Source organism: Rhamphochromis sp. 'chilingali' (assembly GCF_963969265.1).
Source record: "Rhamphochromis sp. 'chilingali' genome assembly, chromosome: 11".
NCBI classification, from domain to species: Eukaryota; Metazoa; Chordata; class Actinopteri; order Cichliformes; family Cichlidae; genus Rhamphochromis; species Rhamphochromis sp. 'chilingali'.
The window spans coordinates 6,113,291-6,129,397 of NC_137938.1; the positions used below are offsets into that span (position 1 = coordinate 6,113,291).

A 16,107-nucleotide genomic window follows, 5' to 3' on the forward strand; every position below is an offset into this window, starting at 1 on the left:
GTCTATATCAACCATCTTTCATTCTTTGGTTGACAAAGTGAAAGATTTTGTAATATGTTTTCAGGAATATAATTATAATAATGACCTTCTCCTAGAAAATGTAAACTTTATCTCAGAGTACAATCACTTTTTCTTCCCAACTTTGTCATACAGTTACAACTTTTATATGTACAGGTTTGTAAAATTACAATTTTACCTCGTGGTATTTTTCCTTTTTTTTTTTTTTAATTTACACTCCAATAAATACTTCTCAAAATGCTTTTCACAGTGGCCCTAATGCTCTGCTCTTCAAGTGGACCTATTCTGCTTTTCCTTCTTTTCTCATAAAGGCGCTGTTACGTGAAACAGTACGGAAGCTTATTTTACACTGTTTCAGACAGAGGGTGAACTAACTAGTATGAAGTCAGTCTAATTAAAAATGAAAAGCAATTATTATTTTAAACAGTGACTCATGCAAAGCCACTCTAATAGAATCCACGAATAAAAACCACAAAGCTGGAAATGAGCAGAACAGGTCCACTTTAAATGCGAGCCTCCTTATTTTAAATGCTCTAATACAAATCATTTAGAATGTCAAAGTGCAGTCAGGACACATAAAACAAGAATATAATGAAAAACATAAAAACACTAATAGACATTTATAACCACCAACAATTGGTAGGGAGCAGGGCACGGAACAAAAAGTGACAGGAGAGGTGGTGAGCTGAGAGGCAGGTGGTTGTGGGAGCTCAGCTACCTGCTACAGCAAACTAGACAGGAAGGTTCAAAAGCAGAGTAGTGTTCAAAGAAACTACCTGAAGCAGGAGGGGAAGAGTGACTGAGAAAACTTGGTGTCGGTGGGTCATGGTCCACAGGGTGTCAGCGAGCTTCAGATGACCTGGCAGCAGCTGGCTGGAGCTGAGGTACAGAGCAGGCCATCCCTGGAGCCTCCACCTCGCTGGATGTTGACAGAGATGGTCTTCTCGCACAGAGGTAGTTGAATCACGCTGTTCTTCAGGGTGCTCAGGTTGCCATGAGTGTTCCTGCCACCCGGGCCGCTGTGCGGCACCGTTTTGCGGTTGTGATGGTGTTGTGGGGTATGGGTGCGAGGCAGGCCGGTGATAGTGGTGGTGGGGAGGGTGATGGTGTCCAGGCTCCCAGTGGACCCGATGCACATCCTCCAGGTGGACTTCTCCTGGATTTTCACACTCCCTCCTGAGAGGCTATGGGGGTCTATGATGAATTTCCCCCCACCCCCTCGACCACCTCTCCCAGCGTGGTGGTGCTGCAGCTGTGAGCTGAGGCACAAGCTCATCAGCTTGAGACTCTCCACCAGCTCAGCGCTGCGGCTTGCAGTGCGCGAGGCCCGGGGCTGAGAGCCAAGGGACGGGTTAGTAGTGCTACTGTTGTTACAACAACTGGAAGGGCTGTCTTGTCCTTTATTACCCCCTCCTCCTCCCCCACTCCCCCCTCCTCCACTGCCACTCTGTCCTCCTCCGTTACCTCCCGCTCCAGGACTCCCCCTGTCTGGGCCAGAGGACCCTCCTCCCTCAGTGGGGGGCTTCCCCTGCCCTGAGCTGCTGCCTCCACCGTTCCCCCCCTCGCTGCCAGGTGGCCCTTCACTGCTGTCCCTCCTGTTCCAGCTGTAGCTGAAGCCTGAGTCTTTATCCAGGCGCCTCCGGTGGCTCTCGGAGTCATCATCGCTCGTCTCAGAGCTCGAGCATGACGATCCCCTTCCCTGACTCTTGCGCCGATGATAGCGCTTCTGCGTGGATCCCGGGGACGACGACGAGCTCAGAGTGCCGGCGTTCCCGGCCATGTTCATTTTGAGACGGCTGAGTTTGGGCGGCAGACCCTCATCCATGTCGAAGTCATCGTCGGACTCTCCCTCCTCTTCAAAGATCTGGTTGAGCACTGGGGCACTCTTCCTGGACGTAAGGCGGTTGGTAATGGAGGGGGGCTTCCGCCGCAGGATCACCTGAGTTGGTAGGGGAGACGGGTCCTGCTCTTCCTCCTCCTCTTCATCCTCCTCCACTCTGCCAAACAATCAGACATGAATGAGTTGACATTAGAATACAACCACAAAGCAATGACAGAAAACTCGATCCTCTGTTTTATCATCAGTTGCTCGATGGATCATTTGCTCTGTTAGACTACAGGGGGGACGGGACTATTACAGCCGCCATTTTCAGATGTCTCATTTTGTCTAGTTTCTGAATAAAAGTTCAAAATTTCAATTTGTGACATAATACAAAGAAATTTAGCCTGAACATTTAAGAAGCTACGAAATGCACACATTGAAATAGAGTACAACTTATTGTTCTGCTTTCAGTTTTAGGGATACTGAGGACACAAAATAATGTCACACTGTTGAAAACTGAGTCCAGAGATCAGACCTGAACAGGCAGGTTCGCTGCTTAGCTGCTGCTGAGGTGGAGGGAGTGGGAGTCCTGATGGTGCCAGGAGCAGGACCTGAAGCAGCAGCACACGCTCCCTGAGGCAAGAAGAAAATACAAGAGCATGGGCATTAAAACAGGGTGCAAGTATGATCAGCTGCACTGTTTACAACTGAAAGTAGCTGCGAAGTGTGCTCTGTTCTGAAAATGACTCTCACTGCTGCTGTCCCTGCCTTTAGGCTTTACCCATGTGTAAAGTTTGAGGACCCAGAAAAGAACCACACACACACAAATAGAACAACTTACTACAGAGGCAATAACAATCCTATTTACTCTCAGATGGTCCTACTAGCACTGCATTTCATGTATTAAAAAAAAGCTTCATTTGATACAGACAAGGGATGATGATGAGTGTACCTGTGCCGACCCCGGAGAGTCAGTCACCGTGCTCTCTTCCCGTCTGCCCAGCTCCATCATGGCTTTAGAGCGATGTCCATTGAGCAGGTTCTCAGCACTGCGAGCAGGGGACTGAGGGCCTCCTGCGTGAGAGATGGACGAAGCTGCTAAACTATCCTCAATATCCTGGTGCATATCCACTCTGGTGGGCCAGGACTGCCTGTAGAGATAAGAAAAAGGATTGCATCAGTTGATACGTTTTCTTTGATCTTCAAAAGACTTTATAGTCAATTTATACTCTCCTCAAGTGACTTGGATAGTTATTTATACAGAATAGATCACTCAAATATAGACAACTAGAGAAGACAGGGACAACACAGGGATTACACTCATGACTTCAAAATGATATACTGCGTAAATAATATCCATCCATTCGCTACAGCTTATCCTTTTAAGGGTCGCGGGGGGTGCTGGAGCCAATCCCAGCTGTCATGGGGTGAGAGGCGGGGTATACTGCGTAAATAATATCATTACAGTATATAAGTGGGAAGAGATTTTAACTGGAGACATATGATGCAGGGTGCTTTTTTGTTCATCCAGTGCAATCACTTGCAGCAGTATCCAACTGTACGTAGGCAATTAACAGTGAGGGCTTAGGGTTTGGAGCTATGAGCATCTTTATAACTTTAACTATAAACAGTGTCCAATGTTTTGATCAAAATGTTCATCACTATTTGCAGCCGCCAGACTAGATCATCTGGTTCATGATCCATCACAATTCATTGGTTATTGACCGTAAAACAAAAAATGTGACCTTGACCTGAAGTACAGTTTGGCTGAAGAGAGCATTAAATTCTTTATTGATTAACTGACTGATGAACTTTATTTTGGTCTGACTCTATAGCAGCTATATTTATTAAAGCTACACTCTGTTATATGGCAGCATCTGTTCCTTTTAAGTTACTATAAATTGATGTGGTAAACATATGGATGTGGCTCCACTTTCTCTGTTATGGACGAGCGTGCACACAAACACAAAGTGGAATTACCTTCCTGGAGTCTAGAACAAGTAGACTGACTATATCAAAAGAATCATTCAAAATAATCAGGGCCCCCCCGAAAAGTTAAGGATTGATAAATAAAGGATTTTAAATAGAAAGCGAGGCGGAAATTAGCTTGTGTCTGTAGATAAATGGATGAGTGATAACTGATTTTGCAAAATGTTTTATGGAAATCATGGCTTTTCTTTTCAAATCAGGTTGACAAATCCAATTACAGGTCATTACTGTGCTTTATTTATTTTACCATCCTCTAATAGAGCTGCCACAAAGGCCACACTGTATCTTTTTTCATTGTTAGCTAAACCACAGCCTCTCTATTCAGTGGTATAATGAATAATGCACTGATGAAACACAGTCTGTATGTGGAAGAAGAAAAAAGAAGCTTGTAAAGCAGATTAGTCAGTGATGCAGGGACCTGTGAATGTCAGCCAGTGGAAATTGGAATATTCTTAGTAAACTAAGACAGATTTTGGCAATAATACAGTTGTAACTAAAGCTCGTGTTATCAGAGTAACACCAAATATATTTTATAGAGTGTTTCAAATCAAAGAACAGTCAGTATTCAGTATGCAATCTGTTATACAGTTTATCCCATGAAGTGTCTCTATTAATAAAGTAATTTCAAATCTGTGTTTTTACATCATCTGCATGTCACCCATAGCTCAAAATGCAGCTCAATTCTTCTTCACAAACAAGCGTACAGGACCTGGTTCATTTCTATGTCTCTGGCAGAAAACCACTTTGATAAGCGAAAGATACAATGTGTATGCTTCCTTCTTGATCTGAACTATGTTTCAGGGTGTACACAAGTGTAGCATTTACTCAAGAAAAACACGATCAAACTTCTAACAACTGTAATTCTTTTAATGGCCACTTGAGACTCTAGGACTGGGCGATATATCGAGTTTTTAAATATATGGATATACTTTTATACGAGATAAGAGATGTGACAATATCGTTTATATTGATATAGTCTATGTTACGTTATAATTATACTTGGAACTGCAAGTCTGCCTGTCTTTCGTCCACTTTTGTCTCTACGCTGTGTTCCTCTGCCTCGCCTCTCTCCTTCACTCAACACAACTCCCCCAGTCTTTGTTTTTATGCTCAGGTCTTTTTAGTTTACATTGACTGCACAATTGTGAGCTTTTTGTTATGCACATAACAACATTGTTTTATTTTATTTATGGAGAATTATTATTTAATAAATCCTGATAATTTATTTCTGAGTAATTTTTTCATGTACATCTGCGCTGTATGTTAATAAAAGTACCTATGTGAGATCTGGGACACAGCTTTGACTAAGAACTCTTTTTGTTCTTACTTTATGGCTTTAAAAAAAATATCAAGATATATACTGTATATCGCCATCCAGCCAATTCAATTCAATTTTATTTATATAGCGCCAAATCACAACAAAAGTCGCCTCAAGGTGCTTCATAGATACAGAGAAAAACCCAACAATCATATGATCCCCTATGAGCAAGCACTTTGGCGACAGTGGAAAGGAAAAACTCCCTTTTAACAGGAAGAAACCTCCAGAAGAACCAGGCTCAGGGAGGGGCGGCCATCTGCTGTGACCGGTTGGGGTGAGAGAAGGAAGACAGGATAAAAGACATGCTGTGGAAGAGAGACAGAGGTTAATAACAGATATGATTCAATGCAGAGAGGTCTATTAACACATAGGGAGTGAGGAAGGTGACTGGAAAGGAAAAACTCAATGCATCATGGGAATCCCCGGCAGCCTATGTCTATCGCAGCATAACTAAGGGAGGATTCAGGCCTAATCTTGAAAGTAGAGATAGTGTCTGTCTCCTGAATCCAAACTGGAAGCTGGTTCCACAGAAGAGGGGCCTGAAAACTGAAGGCTCTCCCTCCCATTCTACTTTTAAATACTCTAGGAACAACAAGTAGGCCTGCAGAGCGAGAGCGAAGTGCTCTAATAGGGTGATATGGTACTACAAGGTCATTAAGATAAGATGCGGCCTGATTATTTAAGACCTTGTATGTGAGGAGCAGGATTTTGAATTCAATTCTGGATTTAACAGGAAGCCAATGAAGGGAAGCCAAAACAGGAGAAATATGCTCTCTCTTTCTAGTCCCTGTCAGGACTCTTGCTGCAGCATTTTGGATTAGCTAAAGGCTTTTCAGTGAGTTTTTTGGACATCCTGATAATAATGAATTACAGTCGTCCAGCCTGGAAGTAATAAATTCATGAACTAGTTTTTCAGCGTCACTCTGAGACAGGATATTTCTAAATTTAGAGATGTTGCGCAAATGGAAGAAAGCAGTCTTACATATTTGTTTAATATGTGCATTGAAGGACATGTCCTGGTCAAAAATGACTCCAAGGTTCCTCACAGCGTTACTGGAGGCCAAGGTAATGCCATCCACAGTAAGAATCTGGTTAGATGCCATATTTCTAAGATTTTCAGGGCCGAGTACAATAACCTCAGTTTTATCTGAATTAAGAAGCAGAAAGTTAGCGGCCATCCAGGTCTTTATGTCTTTAAGACATTCCTGCAGTTTAACTAATTGGTGTGTGTTATCTGGCTTCATAGATAGATAGAGCTGGGTGTCATCTGCATAGCAGTGAAATTGTATGCTATGTCTTCTAATGATACTGCCTAGGGGAAGCATGTTTAGTGTAAACAGAATTGGTCCTAGCACTGAACCCTGTGGAACTCCATAATTAACCTCAGTGTGTGAAGAGGACTCTCCATTTACATGCACAAATTGGAGTCTATTAGATAGATATGATACAAACCACTGCAGCACAGCTAAAGAATATCAAGATATGAATTTTAGGCCATATTGCCCAGCCCTACTAGACTCCATGTTAAAATACAGACATGCGCACAGCCTGGTACACAAAGGGAATTTGTCTCTAGTTTATTTCACCCCTTATAGATCAATGGATGTCGATGGATAAACGGTTTTAGAACTTGCCTAAAGTTAGGTCTGTCCACTCATGACTGGAGTCATTGAACTGGACATCTCTACCACGTGCTATGGTCAGTAATTTTTTGTCTCGGTTTTGGTGAATGAAATTCTAGTATTTTATTTATTTAGCACTAACTAAACATTCCCTTAATTTTAAATATACTGTAAACATGTTGACTTTGTCAATGGCAATCCCAGACCCTTTTTTACAGTCCTTTAGCAGTTAATGTATTTACACTAGGTTGGCACACTGTATCTGCATTAAGTGACAAACAGGGTTCAAGTAAACAGTTTTGCATAAAAAAAAAAAAAAAAAGCATCACAGAGATGATGTGCACAGTAGAGTTCAAGCTGTGTGGCTTGATTTACTGATTGATATGGTATTAACATTGTAGGGTAAGCGAATTTTATTGTTTTCTTTTGCTTGGTGTATCCATAATGAGAATAGCCTTTGTTCAGACTACTGGCTGGGAAAGCCAGAGGCATTGATCGTATTGGCAGGCACAGAAAAATTAGAGTTTAGTAGTTTAATTTTTATGCTAGAATTAAGTCTCTCTTTCTTTTGGTTTGACTGTTAAATGTGCATTAAATTATGAATCAGTATCTTTTAAGTGTTAAAATATATTTGTTAAACTGGTCACTGGTAAATGGTAAATGGACTGGTTCTTATATAGGGTTAGCATCGCCGGAGAGCACCACGAGAGCAAAACTTTATCGTAAATGCTACTTGTGTGTTATATTTACTTTCCTAAAAAATTAATCAAAAAAATTTAAGTCTTTTTGTATTTGTGTAACGATTCCGAGTGAGCAAATATTACATATATCAGTGTCATCTTACATAATGGCCTAAAATGATACAGACATGGAGAAATTCAGAGTGTTGTTATGTCACCTCAGGATATGCACTGTATATTAGACCCGTTACCTTTGAACTAACAGCTTTATTTGAAGAAAAACAGCCTGGTGAACCCACTCCTGGAGGTAAGTGCTCACATGATGGAGGTGGAACAAACAGTGAGACAGAGCAATCATCGAGGGCACACTTATGTGTCCATAAACAATTAATCCCACAAGAGAAGTTGCTCCGCTTCTGCTTACTTGAAATTCCATTTGCACAGGAAGCATGTCCCATGCATACAAGCACAGGCAACCATGTAGAGGTGAATACATCTAAGGGTAAACACCAGTAACAATAACAGTTAGACTCCATCTGGTTCCAGAAAGTTAAAAACGTTTAGCCTGACCCCTCCTTAAAAAAAACATTAGTCCCTGCTCTGTGTACATCAGGCCACGGATCAGTAACACAGGAGATGAGTTAAATGGAGTTACAATCAAATGGAGAATCTGATAAAGATTTGACCTCTCAGTTTTTCTAGCAGCGGATAATGGTATCCTGATTTCACACACTGATACAGGTACCAACTATGCAGGCCTAGAGATCATCATCAGCTCAGTATTCAGCCAGGTCGCTGTTGCTACATACGCAGCACTGAAAATGTGATGACCCAAGCTTCTGTTTCTATCATGTATCCGAGCTTATTCAGCTCTGAGCCCTTAAAAATACCTGTTGTTCCCAAATCTATACAATGACACAAACCTTGTCTTGCTACTAAACTCAATGTTTTACTTTGGTTCTGTGTAGGTAGCAATGAGAGTTAAACCCAAAGCATTTCACAGAAAACTGGATAGGGGAATGTGCAGGGAGTTTTACAACCACAGCAGTCCCGCTGAAGCCTCCTCACTCTTCTCTTCCTTATTTGTTCCTCTCCTTTGTCTCTCTTCCTTTTATAACCAAAGGAACAATGTTGGCAAGGCAACAAAGAGGAAATACTTGGGACAGCTAAAGCATGAACCAGGATATGTTCTCAGTTCTTAGTGATATGACAGCTAGCTGGATGGGAGCCTTGCTCCCATTTTTCACTTTAGAATTAGAAAAAAATTGCAGTAATGGAAGCATCAAGACAAAGGGTGAACTTTAAAAGGTTGGAGAATATGCTAATGACTCAGACCATCTCCTCTGCACTGTCTCCCCTGAGCTCAGCAGGTGGAGGCTCGGTGAACCCAGAAATGGAAATGAAACCTTTAGAGATCTACCTAGTCTTAAGTAATTGTGGCTGAGCCCTGCGAAGTGGAGTCAGACAGGTTGCCGTGTGAGGCAGCTGAGAGATAGGTCAGTTGCCCTCTTCTGGGCTCATACAGTGACTCAGACACTCATTATGACCACAAGCAGTGATATTTTGTTACTCACGCTCTCGACTAGTTTGCTAAAATATCAGAATTTTTGTGCACGCATGAGAAGGGATATTTCCTTTCTTTAGCAGTGTTTGAGTTTTTTGCTGCTCTTTACCTGAAGTGTGCCTTGATGTTGCTGGGACTTGAGGAGCGGGTCTGCACATCCTTCTCCTGCTTCTCCCTCAGGATTCTTTCTGCTAGCAGGTAGTATGTAGCTGTGATGTGGTTGTATTTGTTGGTCTCTAGGGCTCTGAAACAACAAATCACACTTTAGGACCATATAAAGTAGACAGCATGTTGGATTTAAAAAAAAAAAAAAAAAAGGGACAGAGTTGAGAACTCATTTTAGCTCTTGGGCTACATACATTCTAACTTCATCTCAAGCAAGTTGAACCAGTAAAACCACCACATAACAATGTATATTTTAAAAAAAAACCAGTGAACATAGTTTTGCTTGCATGTGTAAAGTGTAAGGAAGTATAAGCGCATTCTGAAAATATTCACTTGGGCATTAGCCAAAGTTTTCTGAAAGCTGAAACCAAAAGACCAAGTGAAACATGCTTCTCTAAGCATTTACCAGATAACAGAAGTTACAGGTGATCCATTTACAAAAATCCTGAGATACACTGAGACACATAAGTGCAATTTCAAAAAAGAAAATCCAGTTTTTCCCTGTCATCTTCAGACAGTGAACTCGACAATTGTGCTGCAAAGATCACAAAGTCCCCTGACAGTGCTGCATTTTCCACAGACACAACACAGACGATTATGAAGCATATATATTTTAGGTATAAATGTGTAATTGAATGTCCTTACGCTGATAGAAAGGAGTTTCACTAGTCCAGCCCACTTAATTAAAAGGTGTGCTGTGTAAGGCCCTTAATGTAAACTGAGCTTGACGATGATGCTGGCTCAGAGGAATGAGTTCTCTACATTTACATTGCACCTCTGACAGCAGAACGATCTTTGAGATTCACAACCAGACACTAAAACAGGCAATGTTGTCAGAGTAATCCTGGGAATGCACAGGGTGCGCATCTATGACATAAGAGTATATGAATTGGTTTTGTTCTGGCCCTTGCATAATTTCATAAATGGGCCATGTATTCTATAAAGGGTCTTTGAAACTTGTTGGTACACTATGACCTTCCTGTGTCTCATTTCTTCCCTTCCTCGTATACTGTGTGCAGTGCAGTTGATGGGTGTGGAATTTTTGAAAAGGGACACGGCACAAAGAGTTGCTTCTGAAACACAGTGCAGTGCATTTGGTAACAACATCACTGAGATATCATTAGCCAGTGACACTGCCGTTTCACAGTAACAGCTTCCCCTCATGTGGTCAACTTCTACAGAACTATATTGAACTAATTTTAATTTCACACAAAGCAGCTCAAAACAACAGGAAAATGTTTAAAGAAGTACATATATTTTAGAATGGTTTTATGTATTCAATGGGTATCAGCCTACTTTGTTCTTTGATGTGGATTACTGTAAGCCAGGTCACTCTTTGCTGTGTGTGAATGACATGGAGTGTGATTCCGTGCTTTTGCTGGTACAGGTTGTACAGTGTCTCTCCCTGTCTAGCTTTATCTACAGTTCACCACAAAAACTAAGTTCATGTACACGTCGGACTTGGAACTAATAAACCTTGAACAACCAATCCTTTTACTGACACCAAGGAAGGAGAGAAGTCTTTAGAATCGTGGTTAAAACGAGAAAAAGAGCCCATGTCTACACCATCAGAATTTGCATAAGCTTGGTGAACAAGTCAGACATAAATATACACTTTTACATTACATTTTCTCATGGTGCTCATCAATATACAGTACATATTACAATCAAACAGAGCAATCACACCCACTAAGGTCTGCATTGTTGTGATTTATAGTTTCATTTCTGGGACTGTGCACATCAGGATACAGCCTAAGGTTCAGCTTAAAATCTAGGCTTATGCTACAGCTTTGCCTACACTGTAGACTTGCAGTACACTGTAAAGATGTCACAGGGTGGAATGGTCAAGTTTAACTTGGTGTTTTTATTTCCTTGCATGTAGTGCTGTGTTTTATTTTTTTATTATCTTTTATTAGCGTGTAGTGTTTTATTTTTGCGGGGTTATTACATGCTTTTTTGTTTTGATATGTGATTTGTTCCGGGGGGGATGCCCATTCCACCGCCCCTCCTGATCATTAATCTGACACACCTGGGACCAATCAGGGTTCGCCACAGCTATTCAATAATAGGGAGAGAGAGCGTGAGAAACATCAGGAGAAACATGGCGTGGTAACCGGGGTTGGCGACGGCCGCGCAGAGCAGCACGGAGGCCCGGCTACAGGCAGCTGACCGGGGCGTGCGGCAAAGGAGAACGGGACTGGAGATCGCAGACAACTGCGCATTGGAGAGAGTGATCGGGGATGAGCAGAGCGGTCTGTGTTGGTGCTGAGGGGAGCTAGCTCCTCGGTGAGAGAGGCCCATGGCAAGGGATTGAGAGGCAGCGGGATGGCGCCTTATGTCCCTGGGACAGCGAGACCATGGCTATGCGTGTGAAGCACAGCAAAGTGGCAGGCAGAGTTTGGAGCTCTGCCCATCCGGGGTAAGTCCCAATCAGTCCCATGTAGGACGAATCTCCGGTGGAATCAAAGAATGGTGACTGCTGCTGCCCCTCTCTCCTTTTAGTTGGCATCAGAACGAAGACGCAGACAGGACGGTGACGATGCTGCCAGTTTCTGCACCGTTTGGACTTTTATTGGACTTTATCTTCGTGGCTGAGGCCATTGGATTTTAGCTGTATTGTTTTAATGTTTTTAATTTCATGTTCTACCTGGCCAGAGTATTTTAGTGTTTTCTTGTAAATAAATTATAGTTTTAACAACGTGAGTTTATATTTTCTACTTCCTTGGCTCCTCCACTGCTCTTCCCGTTAGAAGGTTTTCCCTTCTGTTTTAACCTACCACCTACATCTACAGCATCTCTCATTACTCAGTGTGCAAAGATGCACCTAAGCCAATATCTGTCTGCACCTTATCAGTGTTAAAGCAGACTGATAACATTACATTAACTGCAGCATTAATTTATAAAAATAAATAAATAAATAGTAATTTCCTCTGGCTATTTCTGTTAATAAATGTGCTGCATCTACTTTTTTTTTTTTTAAATCGAGTGTATTAAAGGTTATTCAAATCTTGTTGTCAGGGCTGTTACTGAATGAACACACTTGTTAAAGCGGCGCTCTACATTAGAAGCCATTTATTTGTCACACATCGCTTTGAAGCTAATGGCAGGTCGCTTGTTGACATGCCACACTCCGGTTGCCTAGGTGACTATCCAAATGATGTCAGTCAACAGTATTCTTCACTTTCAAATTTATCTCAGGTCCCATCCACTTCATGTTGCCTGCAGTCATTTCGCCCGTAGTCCTTTGCACTCATAGAATGTCATTCAGTTTTTGCCTGATCACCATTTCGCTTTCAATGTGTGTTTAGATTTAGAAGATTCATGCAGCAGATTGATGCTGCATGAAACTCATGAAAGAGGAGAGTGGAGGGTGTGGATTAAAGCCTAATTGCAGTAACAACATCACACACACTGACACAACACATCCATCAGAAATCAATGCTCCCTACAAACACAGAAAATATTTGCAGCTTTCATAGAAACAAAGAACTTGATCTGACAGTGCTTCAATAACTCAGTATTGAATAGAGCAGGGGTGGGGGAACTCCATACCTCTAGGGCCGGTGTCCTGCAGGTTTTAGATGCATCCTTGATCCAACACAGCTGATTTAAATGGCTAAATTACCTCCTCAACATGTCTTGAAGTTCTCCAGAGGCCTGGTAATGAACTAACCATTTGATTCAGGCGTGTTGACCCAGGATGAAATCTAAAACCTGCAGGACACCAGCCCTTGAGGCCTGGAGTTCCCCATCCCTGGCATAGAGAAAAGTCAAAACACTGATGTTGCATTTGGGTACCACCAAAATATGATCTGTTTCCTGCTAACGTATGTAACGCTCAGGGCTCAACTTTACACAGTAGAAAGCTATTAAAACTAGCACCGGTATGAATTAACACTGTATCACCCAGCACTGTATTACCCAGGGGTTTGACCCCTGCTGGGTTACTTTTATGTGGTGTTTACAGATATCCCTGTGCCTGCGAGGGACCCTTCCAGGTATTCCAGTTTCCTCCCACAGTGCAAAGACATGGAGTTGGTTAACTGGTACTAAAGCACCTGTGGGTGTGAAATATAGAATAAAACACTTTATGCATGCATGAATAAATGTGACTTGTGGTCTAAAATGCTTTGAATTGTCAATTAGTCTAGAAAAGTCTTATAAATATGCCAGTCTATTTGCATGTTTTGGAACATCTCCACATACTTAGAAACCTAACCGTTGCTGATAAGCTTCATCATAACTGTGTGGAACTCTGCTGGCAAGGTCTTCATTTATATACAACTTTAAATCAACAAAAACAACAACAACAAAAACTCTCAATGCCTCTTTCTCTTCAAAGGCTAGCATCCCCACACATACAGAGATATTCTTCTTTACTCTATCACACCACAGGTAATATCTTCACAGCAGGAGGTAGCAGTGAACTGCAAGTCTGTCAGAAACAAGTGTGAACTTGAAATCCTGACTCTGAAATCAACAGATGTTCTGTTTAATTCCTCTTACGTTCTGCTTTTCAGTATGTAAGCACACACCAGGCTTCTCTGAGGGCTGGAAGGTAACGAGCTGGTGCTTCTTTGAGTTAAACATCTGTCAGGATGCTCTGGGCTTTGTGCTGATGCGTGCTGTGTTAGTTGGCTCCTTGTACAATTGTACATTAAAGTGAAACAGGTTTCACAATGGCAGACTGCTTAGTGCCGTTGGTGTCATTTTTATTAAAGTTTCAAAAGTTATAGGCTAATCTGTTCATTGACCCCCTCCTCAAAAATAAAGCATCAATCGGCACTGATGATGCTTGTGTTGGTCTAATGAGTTCCGTTTCAAATAAGGTTTCCTGATGAGTTTGCAAATGATATCAGTTTTGAAGTGAGAGACAATTTCCCCTTAATCACCTACTTTTAAAATGAAGTGCAGCCAAAACATTTAAGGGTTCACTGAACAGCATTTTATAAAAAGAGGTTCTAAAAAGGCAAACAGCTCCCCCATCTACAAATGCTCATCAGTAAAATCTTTAAAGTTGACTTTGAGTGATCACTAAGAGCAGAGAACACCCTATAAAAATGTGATTACATCACCCTGGATCTGTTGTGGTTTCACTGTGCAAACACCAGAGAAAAAGCTGAAGCACAACTTACTCGACTATGGTCTCCCGATCTGCAATGTCTCCCAGCACCATGCGCTGGATGATGCTGTTATGTTCCTCCTCTGACAGGTTTTTGTGAGAGACCAGGGGAGTGCTATACTTGGTGGCTGGGGATGGGTCCACCCCCTGCAGCCAGGCATGGCTCTCAATCTCCTCCAGGGAGGCTCGTTGTTTGGGATCCCTCTGCAGCATGCGGTCTATCAGACTGAGGAAAATGAGAAAAGGAGAGAGGGGAAAACACACTTAAATCAAATCCGGTTAAAGTATCACTTTAAGTATGGCTTTAAGTGGTCTCTGACTAGTTGAATATTAACAGCTTCAAATTGTAACACCTAAAGTTTCCCACACAGACTTTCTCTGAGTGAACCACCTAGGTACATTTACACGATTCACCCACAGTGGGCACACCCTTTGCTCTTTTTTGGAAGATCTGGCTCCTGCGCATTCATCTCCAGCCCTTTCTTGGCACTAGCCAGGTCCCTGTTGTGAAGGTTTATCAATGTGAGTAGCTAATTATTAATGTGACACATTCATTCTGCATATATTAAATGTTTATAAATAGAAGTGAAAGACTTTAAAATTGTTCAGTTTTACGTAATTCTTTTTTGTGAAACAAAGGAAGAAATAAAAAAAATAAAATAGAAAATGGGGGGAAAAATTAAACTGTATCAGAAGCTGCTATTGGGCCAGAATTCCACGTCTCTCAGTGGCTGTTTTATGTGATTAGATACAGATGCTGCCGGATCAGATTGGACCCATCTGCATGCTGAACTCCACCTGTCCCTTGTGCCGGTGCTAGGTTACCTATTAGAACAAGCGTTGTGCTTTGTTTAGTGTTAAGAATGCCACAACACTCAATTTTGGTGGTGTTTTTCCTTAAGTTTGTTTTAGGTTTATTTGTTGTTGCAAGACGTTTTGTAGAAGTGCCAGCAGCACTGTGGCTGGACACTTCATTCTTGCGGGGTTCAGCACTGGTTGTCTCAGTACAGTTTAGCCTGCGTCAGTAATGTGATGCTCTGTGTGGAGAGGAGGAGCAGATGATGTAGAGTGACAGACTGTGTTTGAGATTTGCTTTGAATGAGCTGGGTATGTCAAACTACAGCTGGCAGCTTAAATTCCACACAAATGACACTCTTGAAAGCTGAGATTGCAATTTAACAGGATTAGGTGGGATTTGCAATCTAGTGAGATGACTAACATTAATACAGAGGGCTTGAATTTCAGTGTGGGATTGTGGTTACTGTGCATAATTTAATAGATTCCTACAAATACAACCCTTATAATGAAGGAAATTCCCACACACATTTTAGGGTGATGTCTAATAATGTTCAGCACAATGTCTGCACTGGTGTAGAACACCAGATGGTTGTCTTCAAGCTCTTTTAAACAAGGCCTTATCAAGAGTTTTTCCTTCATACATATAAACAAAAAGAGAAAAGAAGGATTACAGATGATCTGTGTATGTGTGTGTATCTATCTATCTAACCTCACATGTTAACCTCTTCGACATGTCAATGGCTGTGAACAAAGAGAAACTTGTAAATAACTCATGAAAGAATAAAGTTACGTTGAAACCAAGCACACCATATACTAATGTGCCACAAACAGGACTTTAATATCACCAACCATATCACATGTTATTACGGTGTATCCATATAAATGGCCTACCCTGTATATGTATGTGTGTGTATATATATCTATATATATATATAGAGATATATATATCTATATATATATAGAGATATATATATATAGATATATATATATATATATATATATATATATC

The 16,107-nt window shown here is 41.6% G+C and overlaps 1 protein-coding gene across 2 annotated transcripts in view; it reads right to left on the minus strand.

The window, feature by feature from the left end:
• Positions 1–148: 148 nt before the first annotated feature.
• Positions 149–16,107, minus strand: part of snrka (SNF related kinase a) — a 56,082-nt gene continuing 40,123 nt past the window's right edge. For both annotated transcript variants that reach the window (XM_080895935.1, XM_080895934.1), the window contains exons 4-8: positions 14,314–14,526; positions 9,123–9,257; positions 2,793–2,991; positions 2,376–2,473; positions 149–2,015 (exon numbers count right to left, since the gene is read on the minus strand). In XM_080895935.1, coding sequence (XP_080752061.1) covers positions 869–2,015; positions 2,376–2,473; positions 2,793–2,991; positions 9,123–9,257; positions 14,314–14,526 — 1,792 coding nt within the window. In that variant the 3' untranslated portion in view covers positions 149–868. The remainder of the gene's footprint in view (positions 2,016–2,375; positions 2,474–2,792; positions 2,992–9,122; positions 9,258–14,313; positions 14,527–16,107) is intronic.